The sequence below is a fragment of the Gopherus evgoodei genome, unplaced genomic scaffold (assembly GCF_007399415.2).
Source record: "Gopherus evgoodei ecotype Sinaloan lineage unplaced genomic scaffold, rGopEvg1_v1.p scaffold_45_arrow_ctg1, whole genome shotgun sequence".
In the NCBI taxonomy this organism is placed as follows: domain Eukaryota; kingdom Metazoa; phylum Chordata; order Testudines; family Testudinidae; genus Gopherus; species Gopherus evgoodei.
In genome coordinates, this window is record NW_022060066.1 from 1,163,495 (window position 1) to 1,183,998 (window position 20,504).

The 20,504-nt window shown below is 42.2% G+C and overlaps 2 protein-coding genes across 2 annotated transcripts; both read right to left on the reverse strand.

Annotated features, from left to right (window-relative positions):
- Positions 1 to 7,185: 7,185 nt before the first annotated feature.
- Positions 7,186 to 7,803, reverse strand: LOC115642761 (olfactory receptor 14A16-like). Its single transcript, XM_030546469.1, has one exon. It carries the CDS (start codon positions 7,801 to 7,803, stop codon positions 7,186 to 7,188), a length of 618 nt encoding a protein of 205 aa, XP_030402329.1.
- An 8,804-nt stretch (positions 7,804 to 16,607) lies between these two features.
- LOC115642762 (olfactory receptor 14A16-like) lies at positions 16,608 to 17,564 on the reverse strand. The gene has a single exon (XM_030546470.1). It carries the CDS (start codon positions 17,562 to 17,564, stop codon positions 16,608 to 16,610), a length of 957 nt encoding a protein of 318 aa, XP_030402330.1.
- Positions 17,565 to 20,504: the final 2,940 nt, after the last annotated feature.

A 20,504-nucleotide genomic window follows, 5' to 3' on the forward strand; every position in this document is an offset into this window, starting at 1 on the left:
AGCTTCTGTAAGATGTTCAAAGGTGTATCAAGAGCCCAGGGATTCAGGTGTTGAAAGCAACTAAAGCAATTAAAAAAACAGACTGAATGGGGAATTCCATAGAAAATTCCCATGAGGGCCACAGAGCTGTGGTTATCCCCAGTGGGCATTAGCAGAAGAGTGAATAGAAAACAGCTCAACGGCATAGGCCCAATGTATCCTGGCTACAAATCAACTGAGTTCCATGGAGAGGGCCTTGGAATGGGCTTGGCCCTGTGAAGGGACTTGAAACTGACTCTGCAGTATGTAGGCTCTAGGTGCTGCAAAATGTGGAACAATACAGTGGACTCTTGCGCCAGGCAGTGATCTGTGACATGGATTGTCAGAGTGGCTTAAGGGACTTAGGTTCCCAACTCTCAGTGACTGCACATTGACTAGAATTAATTATTCCAGCCTTAATACACAGGGTTTTTTTTTTGTCTTGCTCACTTGTGTCCTAATTTTCTGTGCATCACCCTGACCCTCAGGCCATGTCTACACTACAGAATTATGTTGACCTAACTTACTTCAGCATACAGCTACCACAGTTATTAAAACACTTGTATGCATGCACACTTGGCTGCTTATTTCAGTACTGTGCATCCTCACCGGGAGCACTTATACAGGTTTTATTGTCAATGTGGGGCTGTCAGAGTTCCTTCCCCACTCTGAACTCTAGAGTACAGATGTGGGGACCTGCATGAAAATTCCCTAAGCTTATTTGTATCAGCTTAGGTTAAAACCTGGTATGCTGCCACTACCAAGTGATTTAACAAGAAACAGGGAAAGGACCACTTGGCGTTCCTCCTCCCCCAAAATATCCCCTCAAGCTCTTACACCCCGTTTCCTGGGGAGGCTTGAGAATAATATCCTAACCAAATGGTTACAAAGTAATCAAAGATACAAACTCCTGGGTCTTGGGACAATGGAAAAATCTGTCAGGTTCTTAAAAGAAGGATTTTATTAAAAAGAAAAGGTAAAAATCATCTCTGTAAAATCATGATGGAAAATAATTTTACAGGGTAATCAGATTCAAAGAGTCCAGAGGGACCCCCTCTAGCCTTAGTTTCAAAGTTATACCAAAACAGAGATAAACATCCCTCTAGCAAATGGCACATTCACAAGTTGAAAAAACAAAGATAAACTAGCACACCTTGCCTGGCTGTTACTTACAAGTTTGAAATATGAGGGACTTGTTCAGAAAGATTTGGAGAACATGGATTGATGTCCAATCCATTTTAGTTCTAAGAGTGAACACACCCAAAACAAAGAACACAAACAAAAGCCTCTATCCCACTCCCAAGATTTGAAAGTATCTTGTCCCCTTATTGGTCCTTTGGGTCAGTTGTCAGCCAGGTTACCTGAGCTTCTTAATCCTTTACAGGTAAAAGGATATTGGTGCCTCTGGCCAGGAGGGATTTTGTAGTATTGTATACAGGAGGGTTGTTACTCTTCCCTTTACAGTTATGACAGGGACATTATGGGAGAGCTCCTGAAAGTAAGTAACAGTCAACATAAGCAACACAGTGTTTACATTAGCTAATTAAAGTAACACCAATATTTAAAAAGGGCTCTAGAGGTGATCCTGGCAAATAACAGATCGGTAAATCTAAGGTCGATACCGGACATATTAGTCGAAACAATAGTAAAGAATAAAATTGCCTGACACATAGAAGAATATAAATTGTTGGGCAAAAGTCAACACGGTTTCTCTAAAGGGAAATTGTGTTCTATTAGAGTTTTTTGAAGGGATCAACAAACATGTGGACACTGGGGATCCAGTGGACATAGTGTATTTAGATTTCCAGAAAGCCTTTGATAAGGTCCCTCACCAAGGACTCTTATATATATTAAGTTGTCATGGGATAAAAGGGAAGGTCCTTTCATAGATTGAGAACTGGTTAAAAGACAGGGAACAAAGGGTAAGAATTAATGGTAAATTCTCAGTATGGAGAGGGGTAACTACTGGTGTTCCCAAAGGGTCAGTCCTAGGACCAATCCTATTCAACTTATTCATAAATGATCTCAAAAAAGAGGTAAACAGTGAGGTGGCAAAGTTTGCAGATGATATTAAACTGCTCGAGATAGTTAAGGCCAAAGCACGCTGTGAAGAACTTCAAAAAGATCTCACAAAACGAAGTGATTGTGCAACAAAACGGCAAATGAAATTTAATGTGGACAAATGTAAAGTAATGCACATTGGAAAAAATAATGCCAACTATACATACAATATGATGAGGGCTAATTTAGCTACAACAAATCAGGAAAAAGATCTTGGAGTCATTGTGGATAGTTCTCTGAAGGTGTCCAAGCAGTGTGCAGAGGCTGTCAAAAAAGCGAACAGGATGTTAGGAATCATTAAAAGGGGGATAGAGAATAAGACGGAGAATATACTAATACCCTTATATAAACCCATGGTACACCCACATGCTGAATACTGCGTACAGATGTTGTCGCCTCATCTCAAAAAAGATATACTGGCACTATAAAAGGTTCATAGAATGGCAACTTAAAATGATTAGGGGTTTGGAGAGGGTCCCATATAAGGAGAAATTAAAGAGGCTAGGACTTTTCAGCTTGGAAAAGAAGAGACTAAGGGGGGTTATGATAGAGGTATATAAAATTATAAGTGATGTGGAGAAAGTAGATAAGGAAAAGTTATTACTTATTCCCATAATACAAGAACTAGGGGACACCAAATGAAATTAATAGGCAGCAGATTTAAAACAAATAAAAGGAAGTTCTTCACACAGCACACAGACAACTTATGGAACTCCTTACCTGAGGAGGTTGTAAAGGCTAGGACTGTAACAGCATTTAAAAGAGAACTGGATAAATTCATGGAGGTTAAATCCATTAATGGCTATTAGCCAAGATGGGTAAGGAATGGTGTCCCTAGCCTCTGTCAGAGGGTGGAGATGGATGGTAGGAGAGAGATCACTTGATCATTACCTGTTGGGTTCACTCCCTCTGGCGCACCTGGCACTGGACACTGTTGGTTGACAGGATACTGGGCGTGATGGACCTTTAGTCTGACCCAGTATGGCCGTTCTTATGTTCTTATGTACACTGACACTGTCAGCCTAATTACATCAAGCATGAGTCTACTTGGGGAGATGATGTTACTAAATTGGTGTACAGAGCCACTCATACTGGCGGGAGCAAAATTTAAGCGAAGACACTTCTACTGCTAGGTCTACACAAGGCAGGTTATTTCGAGCTAACCCTGTAGTGTGGACTAGGCCTTAGTGTTCAAATCATTATCCCAAAGACATGAAGTCTTACATTTTTAATAGAACACATAGAACCTGGAGATGAGCAATCTTCCCTCACTCATCATTCCCTGAAAATGGGCATGTCTGGGTCTCTTTCCCACTTTGAACTTTAGCGTCCAGAAAGTGGGGACCTGCCTGTTCCTTTCTAAGCTTAATTCCAAGCTTAGATTTTATCACTCTGCCACCAACCCAAAATATAGTGTTTGGGTACACTCCCTGTCCCCCAAAACGTTCCCTGGGGAACCCAAGACCCAAACCCCTTGGGTCTTAAAACAAAGGGAAATAAACCATTCCCTCTCCTTCCTTCCTCTCAGATTTTCCCCTCCCTGGGTTACACTGGGAGATCACTGTGATTCAACCTCCTTGAATCTTAAAACAGAGAGGAAATTCACATTCCTCCCCCTTCTCTCCCCCTCTCAGACTCTCTCTGAGAGAGAGACAGTGATCCTAACACAGAGAGAAATTAACTGTTCCCTCCCCCCTTCTCTCCTTTCCCCTCACCAATCCCTAGTGAGTCTAGACCCCGTCCCCTGGGGTCTTACGCAAGAGTAGATAAAAAATCAATCAGGTTTTTTAAAAAAAAGCTTTTAATTAAAGAAAGAAAAAAAGTAAAAAATTAGCTCTGTCAAATCAAGATGGAAAATGTTACAGGGTCTTTCAGCTTCACCTAGACCAGAGGGACTCCCCCTCCCAGCCTAAGTATACAAGTTACAGCAAACAGAGTTAAAATCCTTCCAGCAAAATACACATTTGCAATAAAGAAAGCAAACAAATGCCTAATCCGCCTGCTATACTTACAGTATTGAATAGAAGATACTTTTTCAGAAAGATTGGAGAGCCTGTATAAATGTTTGGTCCCTCTCAGAACAAAGAAAACAGCCCAAAACAAAGACTTCCCTCCACCCCGATTTGAAAGTATCTTGTCTCCAGATTGGTTCTTTGGTCAGGTGTCAGCCAGGTTCACTGAGCTTGTTAACCCTTTACAGGTAAAAGAGACATTAACCCTTAACTATCTGTTTATGACAGGGCATTTACCCTGCCCTAGTGGAACCGTTGCTGTAGATGACAGAAGATTCTCTTCTTCATGTCCCTGTGCCTCTCTATAGCAATGAGACACAAAAGTGGAGTTATATTGCCAGTAAGGTTGATGTTTGTGTATTGGGAACACATATCATCAGGGAACTGCACAGAGATCCTCAATCCGTTTCATACAGGCCACCTCAAATGCATCAGGAGATTCTAATTAAACATTGATGTACATACAGGGGGAATGGTCCCTATAAAAGCAGCAATGAATGCTAGCTTGGATGCTGAACACCCCAAAAATCGAGAATATTTGTTTCTGGTGGTTTTGTTTGGCCAATAGTAAAGAGAGGGGCCTGTGACGGTACCTTCTATAAGGCTTTATGGAAATATGTTTAGAATGCGTTTTATACTACATATGCCATGTAACATATCTAAAAGGTTATCATCTACTGACTGTATTAATCCTATTAGTATGCATGTATCATTTTTATATTTGAAAATATAAATGCTATGAATGTTGACTGTGTACTGGCTTGATTTCTAAATAAGCTTAGTAGAGTATTTGGTCAGTTCCTGAAGAAAGGAATGTTGAAATTAGATACCTAGTCAAGAAACACTTAAAGGACAATGGATCTTGGAATGCTCCAATCCACATAAAAAGTCTACTTGAGGGTGTTCAAGGTAGCATGTAAACAATGGATTCTACCTGTAAAAACTGTGAGTCATGCATGGATATGTGACTTGCCCAGGTGACTCCAATACTCCATCTTGGAGCTGGATTTTGCATAGGAGTGAGGAGGGGGTCTCCACCCAGAAGAGAAAGTCTATTTAGACCCCTGGGAGACCCCTTCATTTTGTCTTCAGTTGGCTACCCCAGGATACTGGAAAGAAACTGATGTGAGTGGTTGCTGGACCAAGGCTAAAAGGAGATTAGTCTGTAAAAGGCAGCATTTTGGAACTAGTGAGGATCTTAATTGTATTCCATTTGATTAGACATAGATTAGCATATTTTATTTTATTTTGCTTGGTGACTTACTTTGTTCTGTCTGTTACAACTTGGAACCACTTCAATCCTACTTTTGTATTTAATAAAATCACTTTTTACTTATTAATTAACTCCGAGTTTGTATTAATACCTGGGGGAGCAAACAACTGTGCATATCTCTCTATCAGTGTTATAGAAGGTGAACAATTTATGAGATTAGTGTGTATAAGCTTTATACAGGGTACAATGGATTAATTTGGGTTTAGATCCCACTGAGAGTTGGGCATCTGAGCATTAAAGACAGGAACACTTATGTCAGCTGCTTTCAGGTAAACCTGCAGTTTTGGGGCAAGTAATTCAGCCCCTGGGTCTTTGTTGGAGCAGATGAGAGTGTCTGGCTCAGCAAGACAGGATGCTGGGCCCTGAGCTGGCAGGGAAGTCAGGGGTAGAAGTAGTCTTGGCACATCAGGTGGCAGCTCCCAAGAGGGTTTCTGTGATCCAACCTGTTACAGGGCAATTTGTTAAATCTGAATCAATTCCCATGTTACAAAGCCTTCAGTTGCCTTTTCCAGCCAACTTCATTTTCAAAGGTGCCGCTACTAAGGACTGTCAGATATCCAGTGAATGAAATGGCCTTTTGTCTTATGCCCACTTGCAACCATATTGTTCCATGTGATCTAGAGGTGAGATGGTCCCTATCTCCACTGAGATAGGCAGAGACCCTAAACTTTCAAAACCCTAAATTCATACTTCTAGAAACCACCACAAGTCTCCTCCATACCTTTAAAATGTGGCCCTTAGTTACTCTACAAGCACTGGGTTCCACAAAGCCTGTGTTAGGCCCCCAGGATCCCTATACAATGAACAGGGAGAGACAGACACCTAGGAATACGATCCACAAAAGCCAGTGCATTAGGCAAGGAGGCCCCTAGGATACTCAGTGGGACACACTGACCAGCCAGAAGGGATGTGTGTCTCAGTACGGACTGCTGGGATACACTTATTATCCACAACCAGAAACCCAGTGGAATCGTGTGTGTGTGTGTGTGTGTGTGTGTGTGTGTGTGTGTGTGTGTGTGTGTGTGTGTGTGTGTGTGTGTGTGTGTGTGTGTACGTATAGAATCAAGTGATAGCTATATAGTTCTGTGTAAGGACTATTTCTTGCCCTGTCTCTTGCATCACATACTATGCTTCTGCACATCATATGCAGTGTACATAACCATGCAAAAAGATGGTATTTGAAGATTAATAATAGGCCAGTTTGTGAGACCCTGTCTCAGCTTGAGTGTGAATAGATTTAAACTGGATGGTGCATGAAATGCTGGGTTAGTGCAAGTGATGAAACTTTTCCACTTGCACCAATATTATAATATGACACCAGACAAATAACACACAGAAGTATTTATTAGAGAGAGAAGGTGGAGCAACTTTGTTGGTGAGAGAGACAAGTTTTCACACTTACATAGAGCTCATCTTCAGATCTGAAGAAAAGCTCTGTATAAGTTTGAAAGCTTGTCTCCCTCACTTGCAGAAGTTGATCCAATAAAATATATTACTTCACCCATCTTGTCTCTCTGATATCCTGGGACCGACATGGCTTCAACAACACTACTTAAACCAATGTTAAGTGTTTAGTGTCTTTGGGCCAGAGCCCGGTCAGTATTAAACCAGTGATGTTGATATCCCATCCTTATTTGTAAAATTATTTCAGCAGGACATCAACCATGCAGATATCTCATCTGCATCCCTTTATCATTGTGGAAAGAAAATGTTCGGCTTGTTCACAAAACCTCATCAAAGAGATGAAAAATGGACACCCTCAAAAGATGACATCTATTTATTTATTTTAACAGTTTATTTCTAAGGAAACATAGAAGGAACTTAAAAACAAAAGAGAAAAATTGGCATTTTATTTGTTATGAATAACCTCCATCCAATCAATTTCCTCAGGGCAACTTTGTTCTCCTTGTTCCTCATGCTGTAGATGATTGGTTTCAGCACTGGAGGTACCATGGAATAGAAAACATCCACCATGAGATCCAGATGTGATATGGACCTGGAGTTGGGTTTCAGGTAGGCAATGATGCCAGTGGAAACATACAAAGAGACAACAGTGATGTGAGGCAGGCAGATGGAGAAGACTTTTTGCCGGCCCTGCTCAGTGGTGATTCTTAGCACTGATCTGAAGTTCTGAACATATGACACAATTATTAAAACAAAGCAGTTTAAAGCTAAGCATGCATTGAAGACAATAACCCCAGTTTCATCCAGGTCTGAGTCAGAGCAAGCAAGCTTGAGTAGCTGGGGGATGTCACAGAAGAACTGATCCACTCTGTTACTTCCACATAAGGATAATGCAAATGTGTTCCCAGAGTGCAGGGCAGAGTAAAGAATACCACTGATCCAGTCACTGGCTGCCATTTGGACACAAACTCTCCTATTCATCACTCTCTCATAGTGCAGTGGTTGACAGATGGTGACATATCGGTGATACGCCATGACAGTGAGGATGCCGAGATCAGCTGAACCAAGGAACATGAAGAGAAAGACTTGGGTGACATCCAGAATAAGAAATCACTCTGGTGTTCATGAGAGAATTGACCATGGATTTGGGGATGGTGACCCCCCTTCCCCCACACACATACCATCTGTCCCAATTTTTCACACTTGCTGTCTTGTCACCCTAATATACACCATGTGAGTATATACACCATGTGAGTATCTGGCCTAAGATGCCAGTTGAACAAATTACAATCCAAGCCCACAGATCTAGCAAAGATGGTCCCTCAGCTCTGTCAAACAACAGAGGAAAAACTTGAGCATGAAACTAAAGTACTAGAACTCCAAGACCACCTGATTTCCACCAGGGAAATATGACAGAATCTCTGAGCATCGAAATTATAAGCTTGTGTGTAATGATTCCTTCCCAAGATCTGTATATAGATGACCTGATACCTGGTTACAAATTGACTGATGGTACTAATCCCAACTTCACTCCCATCTCTGGGTGTCGAGGGGCTAGTAGCATCGCTCAGTGACTTTATGTCTGGCCTGAGTGGGGCAGCAATCGTCAAAAGACCTGAGTTGTGATCTTATCTCTGCCAGTGGCTTGCTGTGTGACCTTGGGCTGGTCACTTCTCCTCCCCGAGCCTCTGTTTCCTCTCCCTCCCTTTGTCTGCCGGGTCTTTTATGAACTCTGTGGGAGATGAGCTGTGTCTTATCATTTGGATCCTCAGTGCACTCATTTACAGGCTTGGTGCTCAGCTGGCAGCACTGTTGCACACAGGATATGGTGATAGACCAGGAGGTCTGGATTCCTGTCCCGTTGACCTCCTGAGGTCCATCAATGCTGCAGCGAGGAGCATCTTCCCAGCTCCAGTAAACAGATATAGGGTAGCTCTGCTGAAGTTACTGTAGAAAACTTACCCATGTAGCCCTGAGGTAGCCTGGTCAGCAGCTCAGGCTCCATCTGTCTATGTAACCATGGAGTTCAGCCGGGTTTGTACTAGGGTTCAAAAAGAATTAGATAAATTCATGGAGGATAGGTCTATCAATGGCTATTAGCCAAGATGGACAGGGATGGTGTCCTTAGTCTCTGTTTGCCAGAAGTGGGAATGGGTGACAGGGCATGGATCACTTGATAGTAACTTGTTCTGTTCATTCCCTCTGGGGCGCATGGCACTGGCCACTGTTGGAAGACAGGATACTGGGCTAGATGGACCTTTGGTCTGACCCAGTATGACCGTTCTTATGAGATGGCTAGACTAAGCCATTCCCTGTGCTGCCGGCATTTACTCTGTTATTTTTAAAGCATAGCTAGTGAACTCTGCCTACCTGAGCTGGGAAGCACAATCCTATCTGCAGTGTAGATGTGCTCTTAATGTCCTTGGGCAGGGTCCAGACAGATAGGCTGCACCCTCTTGACTGAATCCTGACTCTGAGTTTCAAAGTAAGAGATGAGGGATAGCTCAGTGGTTTGAGCATTGACCTGCTAAACTCAGGGGTGTGAATTTAATCCTTAGTGTGGCCACTTAAGGATCTGGGGCAAGAGCTGGTTCTGCTAGTGAAGGCAGGGGGCTGGACTCAATGACCTTTCAAGGTTACTTCCAGTTATAGGAGATTGGTATATCTCTCCTATTATTAAAGTGCTAGTATGCCTGTTAGGTACAGCCCATATTCCCTAGGCTGTCAACTCTGCTGTTTACTAAGTTCTGCTATCCTGCTGCTATATCTTTGACACAGAAATAAAAATGGATAGGACAGGATGATGGTTTTTGAAATTATGGTATCATTGGACAATATTACTGCTTCCTATCCTGCCTGAAAGATAATTTCCAAATACAGCTGGTGAAAAATATACTTGTTAAACTATTTTAAAAGAAAAAATTGGTTTTCAGTTAAATCTATCTATCTATCTATCTATCTATCTATCTATCTATCTATCTATCTATCTATCTATCTATCTATCTATCCAAAGGCCATTTTTTTCCTTTTGTGAAGGGGGGGGGGGATAGACTTTTCCAGTTTTCAGCAGTTTTCAGCAGAAAATGTTTGGTTCTCTGTTGCCAAATCCAGTTTGAGGATTTGGGGGACTTGTATGAAAAACCAATATTTACTAACAAAAAGGAAAGAAAAAAAATCTGACTGTCCCTACTTGTTTGATTAAATAGATAGTAAAAATCATAAAGAGTTAAAATTGGAAGTCAGATTTAGGTTCTTAAATTTGCCCTGTATGTTAATACTCTAATATATTTAATTGAAATAGCAAACTTACTGCATTGGTCTTCGGATAATTTTTCCCAATTTGTGATGCATTTGATCCTCCAGTAGTAGAAAATTTGGCCACTATCTATCTATCTATATATGTCCATGCACAACAGTCTATCACCTTCTCTCTCTCATGTAAACATCACTGCATTATCCAGCAGTGGTTTCCACGTCCAAAGATGGATTTCCTGAGTCGCTGGTCTCTCTGCAGACAGGGAACCACTCCACAGATGGGTGCTCCCTGTTCCCCTCCTCAGGCAGGCTTGGCCAAGAGGTGATGGACTAAATGTGATGAGGGACTGAAAACTCCTGAAGATCTAGAACTGCTCCTGGGTTATGCAGGCATCAAACACCATCACAGCTCAGTATACCCCTGCTCTGGGGCTAAATAGCTGCATCTAGTCTCCAGGGCTGTGAGCCCAGTTCTGATGTGACATCAGGAACAAACCACCTGGACAACCTGTCCAAGTCAATCCTAACCCCACAGAGGGGGAACAGCACTGCCCTGGACCTCACACAACGGTAACATCCCTGAAAGGACCCTTGGCTAAAAAAACAAGGCAGATTTGGCTAAGGTTAAATGTATATTTATAGCACAGGCATGTGACATACAATAGCTAAGAAACTAGCAGCACCAGAAGTTTAGCTGGCCTGGAATAACCTGTTCCTTCATTAACTCCACATGATTACCACTGGGGCAGCAGAAAATTTTCCCCCTGCATTGCATCAGCAGCTCTTTGGAGGCAGCCACCAGAAGAACCCACAACTCAGGCTACCCAGGATGTTCAAAGTCAGACACTAAGATCTACCCAGAGGCAAGCATGAAAAATGAAAGGTCATGTCTTGAGCTGGTGTGAATTGATGCAGTTCCATTGATTTCAAAGTAGCTAGGGCTATTTACACCAACAGATGACCTGGCCCTTTGATTTCAATCAAGATATGGCCAATTTACACCAACTGAGGGCCTAGCCTGTCAGAGTTTACTTTGTTTATTTGGGATTGAGGGTATCTCTTGAAAGCCCATTATGTGTGTGGATGGGGATAGGGTGTTGTCATAGACTGAAGCTAAAACAGTTTCCCCTGAATACCACCGTCCTCTCCTCTAAGATCTGTCTAGGGCTCATCACCCTGTCTTCCAAGGTGTCCTGTTGGAGAATCCAACTCAAACATTTGGGAAGCAGCTTCTCCAGGATGGCTTCTCCACTAAGGACAGGGGAGGGGGGTTGCTCAGCAAATCACCCTCCAGTGACTCATGGGGGAATATGATAGAAGTATATAAAATAAGGACTGGTGTGGGGAAAGTAAATAAGGAAGTGTTATTTACTCCTTCCCATAAAACAAGAACTAGAGGTCACAAAATGAAATTAATAGGCAGCAGATTTAAAACAAACAAAAGGAACTATTTTTTTCACACAGTGCACAGTGAACCTGTGGAACTTCTTGCCAGAGGATGTTGTGAAGGCCAAGATTATAACAGGGTTCAAAAAAGAGCTAAATAAGTTCAAGAAGGATGGGCCCCTCAATGGCTGTTAGCCAGAATGGGCATGGATGGTGTGCCTAGCCTCTGTTTGCCAGAAGCTGGGAATGGGCAACGGGATGGCTCTCTTGATGATTAACTGTTCTGTTCATTCCCTCTTGGGCACCAGGTATTGGCCACTGTTGGAACATAGGACTGTGGACTAGATGGACCTTTGGTCTGACAAAATATGGCCGTTCTTACATTCTTATGTTCAGTGCACAGAGCTTTGCCTAACGAGGCTTTTGTTCCATCTGCTAACAAAGACCATGTGATCTGGGACACACTGTCCTGCACTGAGGAACCAGAGCCCTTTCTCTGCAGACTTCAGGGATCTGGAAGCATTTTTCAGCCCCTGCTGTTGCTCTACGTTGAAGAAGGTGTGCTTTTTTGGGGGCTGAATTTGGGATGCCAGGGCCAGGTCCTTCAGCCCTTACTAAGCATTCTGGCAGCAGTCAGTGGCAGTGCAGTCTGAGCAATGGCTGCAGGAATGGGACCCATCCAACTGGATAATCTCTTACATAGATATAGCCTTGTGGTGTGAGCCATAGGATCAAGTCACGGCAATATTTGCATTTCTTGTCTATCTTGACTGATAAGAGAGCCCAAACTGTTGGTCTGTGCCCAGTATGGTAAGAACACATGTAAAATACAGTGACTTGGTCCACCAAATCCTAAGCAATTTATCGAGCATAACATTCTCATTCCTTAAGCAAACAATTTTCCATTAACTAACTGTAATTTTCCCCCATTAAGCAAATGGCAAATTTTTCTCCACCAATGAGCTAGCACATTCTCCTTCTTCAACCAGCCACAGTTTTCTCTGCCCTTCACTACCCCTACACTTCTCCACCTTCCAAAAATCACAGACGTTCCCTCCGCCACCTATCTTTCCCCTCCTACCATTTACAATCTACACAATTCCCCCAACCAACACTAACCTTCTTCCCTTTTCAGTGATAATGAGAACATGCCTCATTCACCAACCATAATATTCTCCTTCCATATAATTTTTCCTAGTAGTAACATGTCCTGTATTCATGGCTTCAAGGAAAGCTTTGGAGAATGGGTAGGCCATAGGCCACATCCTGAAGTTTCACAGACTTGGCCTGTGGGTTCAGAAGGCATTCCACTGTCAATGAACCAGCGATGGTTCGCTCAGTTGTCTCAACAGATTATGGTTCTCTTTGTGTCTAAATGAAGATAGGATAGGGGAGGGGAGAGGAGAGACGCTGCATTTTCATGTTTCTAAAGATCGCAACTTCTGGAAATGTCTTGAGCTAAGGTTCTTGGGGCTTCCAGGATGAAGAGCTAAGAGTCGAGCTCCCATTCTAGCCAGGGACCCTGAGCTGTGATCTCTGTTCCAGGGATAAAGAGTAGAAGAAAGTCAGGGAGTAAGGAGCCTCCTGCAGGGAATGCAGAGAGGAGACCCAGGGCCAGACAGAACTTTTGAAGAAGCTCTCCAGAGCAGCCAGAGGAGAGGCCTGGCTTGAGTGAACTGCACTGCAGAACAGGAACAGAATCCATCAGAGGGAGTTAGGAGCCCAGAAGGGGTATAACGGCCTTTGGTAAATAATGTTTAATGTTGAATATTTATAGACAGATACGAAGAGGAAATCAGTCACAATAGTTGGTTTTATCTATCTATTGATTGATCTATCGATCTATCTCTCAAATCACATACTATGCCTTTGTCCCTTATATATGAATTGTATATATCCACGCACAGAGATGGGATTCTAATACTAATAACACTGGTCTACAATTTTTGAGAATTTCTCTGCTTCAGAGATAAAATGTGCTATTTATTATGTATTTTGATGTGCTGAATTCAAATATGACAATTAAAACAACTGATTGGCTAGTGTTTCTGAGATATTTAAGTTTTTACATTTTATGTCTATGTATATTGTGTAGGTAGTAGAGTTTTAATCATAAATTGTACCTAGATCTTTTCGTGTGTTTATGGTTGCTTTACATGATAATATTTCACCTGTCCTGTTTATGTAACACACTAAAAATCAGCAAAAGGGTTATATAAATAAAATTTATTATGAAACAAAAGGCAAAAAACTAGTATGTACATAGTTAGTCCTATTCAGTGTCTACTCGGCGCTTCTTGGTTTGCCTCTTGTATTCCTTAAATGGAGCATCTCTTGTCACTGTCCAGCAATAGTCTGCAAGCATTGATGGGCTCCATTTGCCCTGATAGCCTGCCAGGAGATTCCACTGCTGTAGTCTGGAGCCCAACAGCTCTGCCTTACTCTTGGGTAGTTCCAAATCCCTGACAAGGTAATTCAGTTCACCTTGTGTTAGGAGGTGTGGTTCAGAGGAGAAGGATGGGAGAAAATGTGGGTCCTGTGACATTGATGGTTCAGGACCAGAAGTTTCATCCTCTTCCTCTTCCTCATCTGACTCAAGTGAGAATGATTCTGGTGCAGTCCTTCTCCGTGGGGTACTGGGCGTATAGCTGATGGAATGTTTGGATAAGGCACAGTCCACTTTTTCTTCTTTGACACACCTTTCCCAACAGGAGGTACCATGCAGAACTAACAATTGCTGGTCTGATCTGTTGGCTCTCTCCAAATCATTGGCACTGCAAAAGGCATAGATTTCCTTTTCCTGTTCAACCACTGGCGAAGATTTGTTGCACAAGTGTTGCAGCGTATGTGTGGGGTCCACCTCTTGTCCTGATCTCCAATTTTGCATCCAAAATAAAGGTGATAGGCTTTCTTAACCAGAGTGGTTATACTGCGCTTTTGTGATGCAAAAGTCACTTCACTACAAACATAGCAGAAGTTATCTGCACTGTTCACACAAGTACGAGGCATCTCTGCTCACTTTGGCTAATCAGAAATGTGTCCCTGTGCAAAATCAAACACTGACAAATAAGAGAGCACCACACTGTATGATTTCTAGAGCTGATATAGGGCAATTTGTTCAGCAGAGTGATGTAAGCTTTGTTATGATTGCATCATCCATGACTTCTAGGAATAACATGATGCAATTCATATCATGTATGATGCAATACCAGCTTCAGATTGCATCATTCATTGTTTTGCCTAAAAAGCAAGTACTGTCCAAACCCAGTCATAGATTTATTCATAGATCCAGTCAAAGATGTATTTTAGTCATTTTTGGTTTAAATTGAGATCCCTTCCTTTTATAACTCACTTATCCTCCGCCATTCCCAAGTCAAGGGTTGTATATACTGACCCAATAGCGTATCTTGAAAACTAGAGCCAATCAATAATTTTAAGCATCATTTTTGTTCTCAGTGACCCAGAATTAGTAAAGTTGGACTACATTTATTTCAGAAGCATTTTGGCTGTAGAGCAGTGTAATAGGACTGCTTTGTGAGATCCTTTCTTAGCTTTAATGTGAGTAGTTTTACAATGGATGATGCATGAAATGCCAGGTCAGTGCATATGATACCAGACAAATTACTCATACCACTATTTTTTAGAGAAGGTGGCCCTTATGCAGAGCTTATCTCCAGACCTGAAGAAGAGCTCTGTATACATTTTAAAGCTTGTCTCTCTCCCCTGCAGAACTTGGTCAAATAAATATTACCTCACCCATCATGTCTCTCAAATATGCGGTGACCAACATGGCTGCAACAACACTGCATACGCCAGTGTTTATGTCACTATTGAATTTAGCCTTGTGTCTTTGGGCCAGTATCAAACCAGCAATGTTGATGGAGCCACTCTGCATTAGCAAAGGCTTAGCTGAGATGTGGAAAACACAGAGGAGTCCTTGTGGCACGTTTGAGACTAACACGTTTATTTGGATATTAGCTTTCATGGGCTATAACCCACCTCATCAGGTGCATGAAGTGAAAAATACAGTAGGCTGTATATTTATACCTGCCTACTGTATTTTTCATTCCATGCATCTGATGAAGTGTGTTTCAGCCCATGAAAGCTAATGCCTAAATAAATTTGTTTATCTCTAAGGTGTCACAAGAACTCCTCATTGGTTTTGACAATACAGACTAACACAGATACTCCTCTGCAACCTGAGATGGGGAATTCACCCATGCATCTCTGTTGCACTCACATTCTCCTGGTCATCATTACCCATTCTTGGATCTTTGTGTGTGTTGGCCATTGGCCAAATCCTGATCCATTTGAAGTGAGTGGCTAAATCCCAGTGATTTAAAAACGATCAAAATTGGCCTCATTATCCTGTCTGATTGTCTTTAAGAAATACTCCACAGCTTCCTCTTCAACAAACAAACTAACAAGCAAACAAACAAACAACCCTTTCCCACCATGGCACGAATGACACAACATTGATTTATTTAGGGTTACAATAATGAAACAATGTTTACCTAAGGTTCTTGGTTCCCTAACACATCATTAAAAGTACGATGATATCCCAGTCCTATTCATATAATTGTTTCAACCGAAAGTCAACCATGTAGACACTTCTTGTGCACACCTTTAACATTGTGGAAAGAAAACTTTCAGCTCGCTCAGAAAACCCCATCAAACAGATGACATTTGGACACCCCCGATAGGTAACAAAACATCAACAATGCCATCTAAGTGAACACTTACCATCTACCCAGTCATTCCCACCTTAAAAACACTTAACAAAGAAAGAAATCAACCCAAGAAAAACTAAAAAACAGAGATGGAGACAAAAAATAAACAGCTACTGAACTGATACTGCAATCCAATTTTTACTCCAAAAAAGAAGAGACAGACACTCCCTGAGGTCCACTAAGGACTTTGATATGGCTAATGATTTTATGAAGAAGGTGCTAACATAGCATGGTGAAGGGTGGCAGTACACAATCCTGTGATAGACAGATATACAGGCAAACAGATAGATAATGATATTATTTACATTGATATGTATTTACATTAAATCCATTTACCTGAGTCATGTTTTCATTTTTGCCACTCTAATTTCCCCTTTTTGCATAAAGAGATGACAAACCATGTTCTCATGGAGTCAATTATATCATCATTTGATTATATTTATAAGGAAACATAGAAGGAAGTTAAAATCAAAATAGAAAGATGGACTTTTTGTTTGTTTTAAATAAACTCCATCCAATCAGTTTCCTCAGGGCAGCTTTGATCTCCTTGTTCCTCATGCTGTAGATGATTGGATTCAGCATTGGAGGTATCATGGAATAGAAAACATCCACCATGAGATCCAAATGTGATATGGACCTGGAGTTGGGTTTCAGGTAGGCAATGATGCCAGTGGAAACATACAAAGAGACAACAGTGATGTGAGGCAGGCAGGTGGAGAAGGCTTTTTGCCGGCCCTGCTCAGTGGGGATTCTTAGCACTGATCTGAAGATCTGAACATATGACACAATTATTAAAACAAAGCAACTTAAAGCTAAGCATGCACTGAAGACAATAACCCCAGTTTCATTGAGCTCTGAGTCAGAGCAGGCAAGCTTGAGTAGCTGGGGGATGGCACAGAAAAACTGATCCACCACATTTCCTCCACATAAGGATAATGCAAATGTGTTCCCAGTGTGCAGGGCAGAGTAAAAAATACCACTGATCCAAGCAATGGCTGCCATTTGGACACAAGCTCTCCTGTTCATCACTCTCTCATAGTGCAGTGGTTGGCAGATGGCGACATATCGATCATATGCCATGACAGTGAGGATGCCGAGATCAGCCAAACCAAGGAACATGAAGAGAAAGATTTGGGCGACACATCCAGAATAAGAAATCACTCTGGTGTTCATGAGAGAATTGACCATGGATTTGGGGATGGTGACAGAAATGGAGCCAAGGTCTCCGATGGCCAGATTCACCAGGAAGAAGTACATGGGGGTGTGAAGATAGTGGTTGAGGGCTATGGCTGTGATGATGAGAAGATTCCCCAGCAGGCCTGCCAGATAAATCATTAGAAACACCACAAAGTGCAAAATCTGCAGCTCCCGAATGTCAGAGAAACCCAGGAGAAGGAACTCGGTCACAGTGGTTCGGTTGAACATTTTCTTCCTCAGCACATTGTGTGATGGCTGTGGAGGGAAGAAGAAGGTACATACTCAGGATTTAATGGTCAGAGAGAATGGACTTGATTACCTTCTGAGTAATGTCCCATGATCTACTGTGAAATGTGCACAGCACTCCTCCTATCCTTCCATTGACTAGGAGCAGTGAGTGCTCCTCACTGCTGATGATCAGAGCACTAGGGAGAGAAGGTCAGTGAGGTAATAGCTGTTATTGTATCAGCTTCCATGGGTGAGACAGACAAACTTTCGAGCCTCACATACTACCTCATCTACCTCGTCTATTTAATATTCTGGGACCAACATGACTACAAGTACTGCATACAATCAGACCACTACTCAGGTGTGTTATCACACTGGTGTCAATTAGCATAACTCCCATAAAATCCATGGGACTACATCATTTTACATCATCTGGGGATCTGGCCCAAGATATCACTTGAACAAATGCATTAAAGACCGGAACAAATTGCAAAAAAAAATCCACAGATTGAGAAAATATAACCCCTCAATTCTGTCAATCAACAGAGGAAAACTTTGGCATGAAACTAAAGTATCAGAACTCCAAGACAGCCCAATTCCCACTTTCTATGGAAGTATGACAGACTCGCTGAGTGTTCTAAGTGCTAGTTGTCTGTAACAATTCCTCCCCAACCTCTGTTTATAAATGACCTGCCACTTGGTTACAAATTGATTAACGGCATCAATCCCTGCAGCAATCCCATCTCTGAGTAAAGATGGGCTAGAAGCATTGCACAGTTACTGCTAGGTTGTGTCGTTTCCCTCTGTGACTTTATATCTGGTCTGTGTGGGTCAGAGGCAGTCAGGAGACTTGGCTTTTGTTCTTGTCTCTGCAAGTGACCTGCTGTGTGACCTAGGGACAGTCACTTCCTCTCTCCATGGCTCCATTTCCCCTCTCTCCCTTTCTCTGACTTTTCTTTTATGAGCTGTTTGAGGGTTGGGATGTGTTTTATCATGTATTTGCACTGTGAACCCATTTACAGACTCTGTGCTCAGCTGGCAGCAGTGTTGCACGTGGGATATGGTGATAGACCAGGAGGTCTGGGTTCCTGTCCCATTGACCTCCTAGTGGTCCATCTATGCAGGAGAGGGAAATACCTTCCCAGCTCCAGTAGATGAACATGGGCTAGCTCTGCTCAAGTTACTGCACAAAACATACCCATGTAGCCAGAGGTAGCCTGGGCACCAACTCAGGCTTCAGCCAACTACGAACCCACAGACTTTAGGCAGGCTCATATTGAGGTGGCTAGACTGAGCTGCTCCCTGTGCTGGCCCCATCTACTCTGCTATGAGCTAGTGAAGTCTGTCTACCTGAGTTTGGAAGCATGTGGTGTGGATATGCCCTTAGTGTCCTTGGGCAAAGTCCAGATAGACAGTCTGCCACTGCTCGATTCAACCCAGACTCTGAGTTTCAACGTTCAAGCATGTCTGTTAGGTACAGCCCATATTCCCTGGGTATCAGCTCTGCTGTTTATTCAGTTCTATCATCCTGCAGTTATATCTTTGAAATAGAAATAAGAATGGATATAACAGAATGACAGCATTTGAAATTATGGTATCACTGGACAACATTAGTACTTTTCATCCTGGTCAATAATATTCTGATTTAACCTTTTTTAAAGAAAATTTGTGTTTTCAGTTAAACAAATTTTTATGCAAGGTCTCATCTATGTATCTATCTATGTATCTATATATCTATGTATCTATTTAAAAGCTGATTTTTGGGGTGGGAAGATTTTGGTTGGAATTTTTCAGTTTTCAGCAGAGAACGATTGGTTCTCTGTTGCAAAAATTCCAAAATTTGGAAATTTGGGGGATTTCTAAGAAAAGACAACATTTTCTAATGAAGAAAAAAAGACAATAGCAAACTTACTGTGTTGTTTTTTTGATAGATTTTTCCAACTTGCAAAGCATTTGATCCTGCAGTGCTAGAAATTATTGGCCACTATCGATATATCTCTCTTAGAAACCTAACACTGCATTATCCTGCACTGATTTTCATATTCTGTCCCTGGATTTCTGAGTTGATGAGTCTCCTTGCAGTTCCAAGCAGACAGGGATCCATGCCACAGATGAGCACTTTCTGCTACGCTCTTGGGGCAGGCTTGGCTGAGAGGTGAAGGATTAAATAGGATCAGGGACTGAAAGTCCCTCCCAGCTGTACAGCTTGACATGGCTACAACCCAGGAAGTCCCTGCTCTGGGGCTAAATAGTTGAATAATGTCTCCAGGGTTGTGAGCCCAACAATGATCTCACCTCTGAACAAACCACCCTGACAATATACTCTAACTGGCCCCACAGAGGGAGAACACAACCCAGCCTGGATCTTACACAGTGGCAACATCTCTGGAAGGACCCTTGGCTAAAAACAAGGCAAGGCTGAGGCCCAAAGAGTGTCCCAAGATATTTGCCAAATCAAATATATATTTATAGCACAGACAGGTGATCTATAATAGCTCAGAGCACCAAAAGCTCCACTGGCCTGGAATAGCCTGTTCTTTCATTCATGCTGCATAATTAGTTTTGGGAGAATAGAGTTTTTTTTCCCCTGCATTGGATCAGCAGCTCTTGGAATGCAGCCACCAGAGGAACTCACAGCCCAGGCTGCCCTGGCTGCTTGAAATTGATCACTAAGAGGTAGCCAGAGACAAACACTAAAAAAGAACCGTCATTTCCTGAGCTGGTATAAATTAATACAGTTCCATTGATTTCAGAGTAGCTAGGGCTAAATTATGCCAAATGATGGCCTGGCCCTTTGATTTAAGTTGTGCTGTGGCTGATTTATACCAGCTGAGGATTTGGCCTGTCAGAGTTTAGTCTCTTTAGTTGGGATTAGGGGTGTCTTTTGAAAGACTATTTTGTGTGTGGAGGGGGGGATAGGGCCAAGTTGGAGACTGAAGA

Coding starts and splice junctions, on each gene's coding strand:
- LOC115642761 (XM_030546469.1), bottom strand. CDS start 7,803: ATGGCGTATCACCGATATGTCACCATCTGTCAACCACTGCACTATGAG.
- LOC115642762 (XM_030546470.1), bottom strand. CDS start 17,564: ATGTTCAACCGAACCACTGTGACCGAGTTCCTTCTCCTGGGTTTCTCT.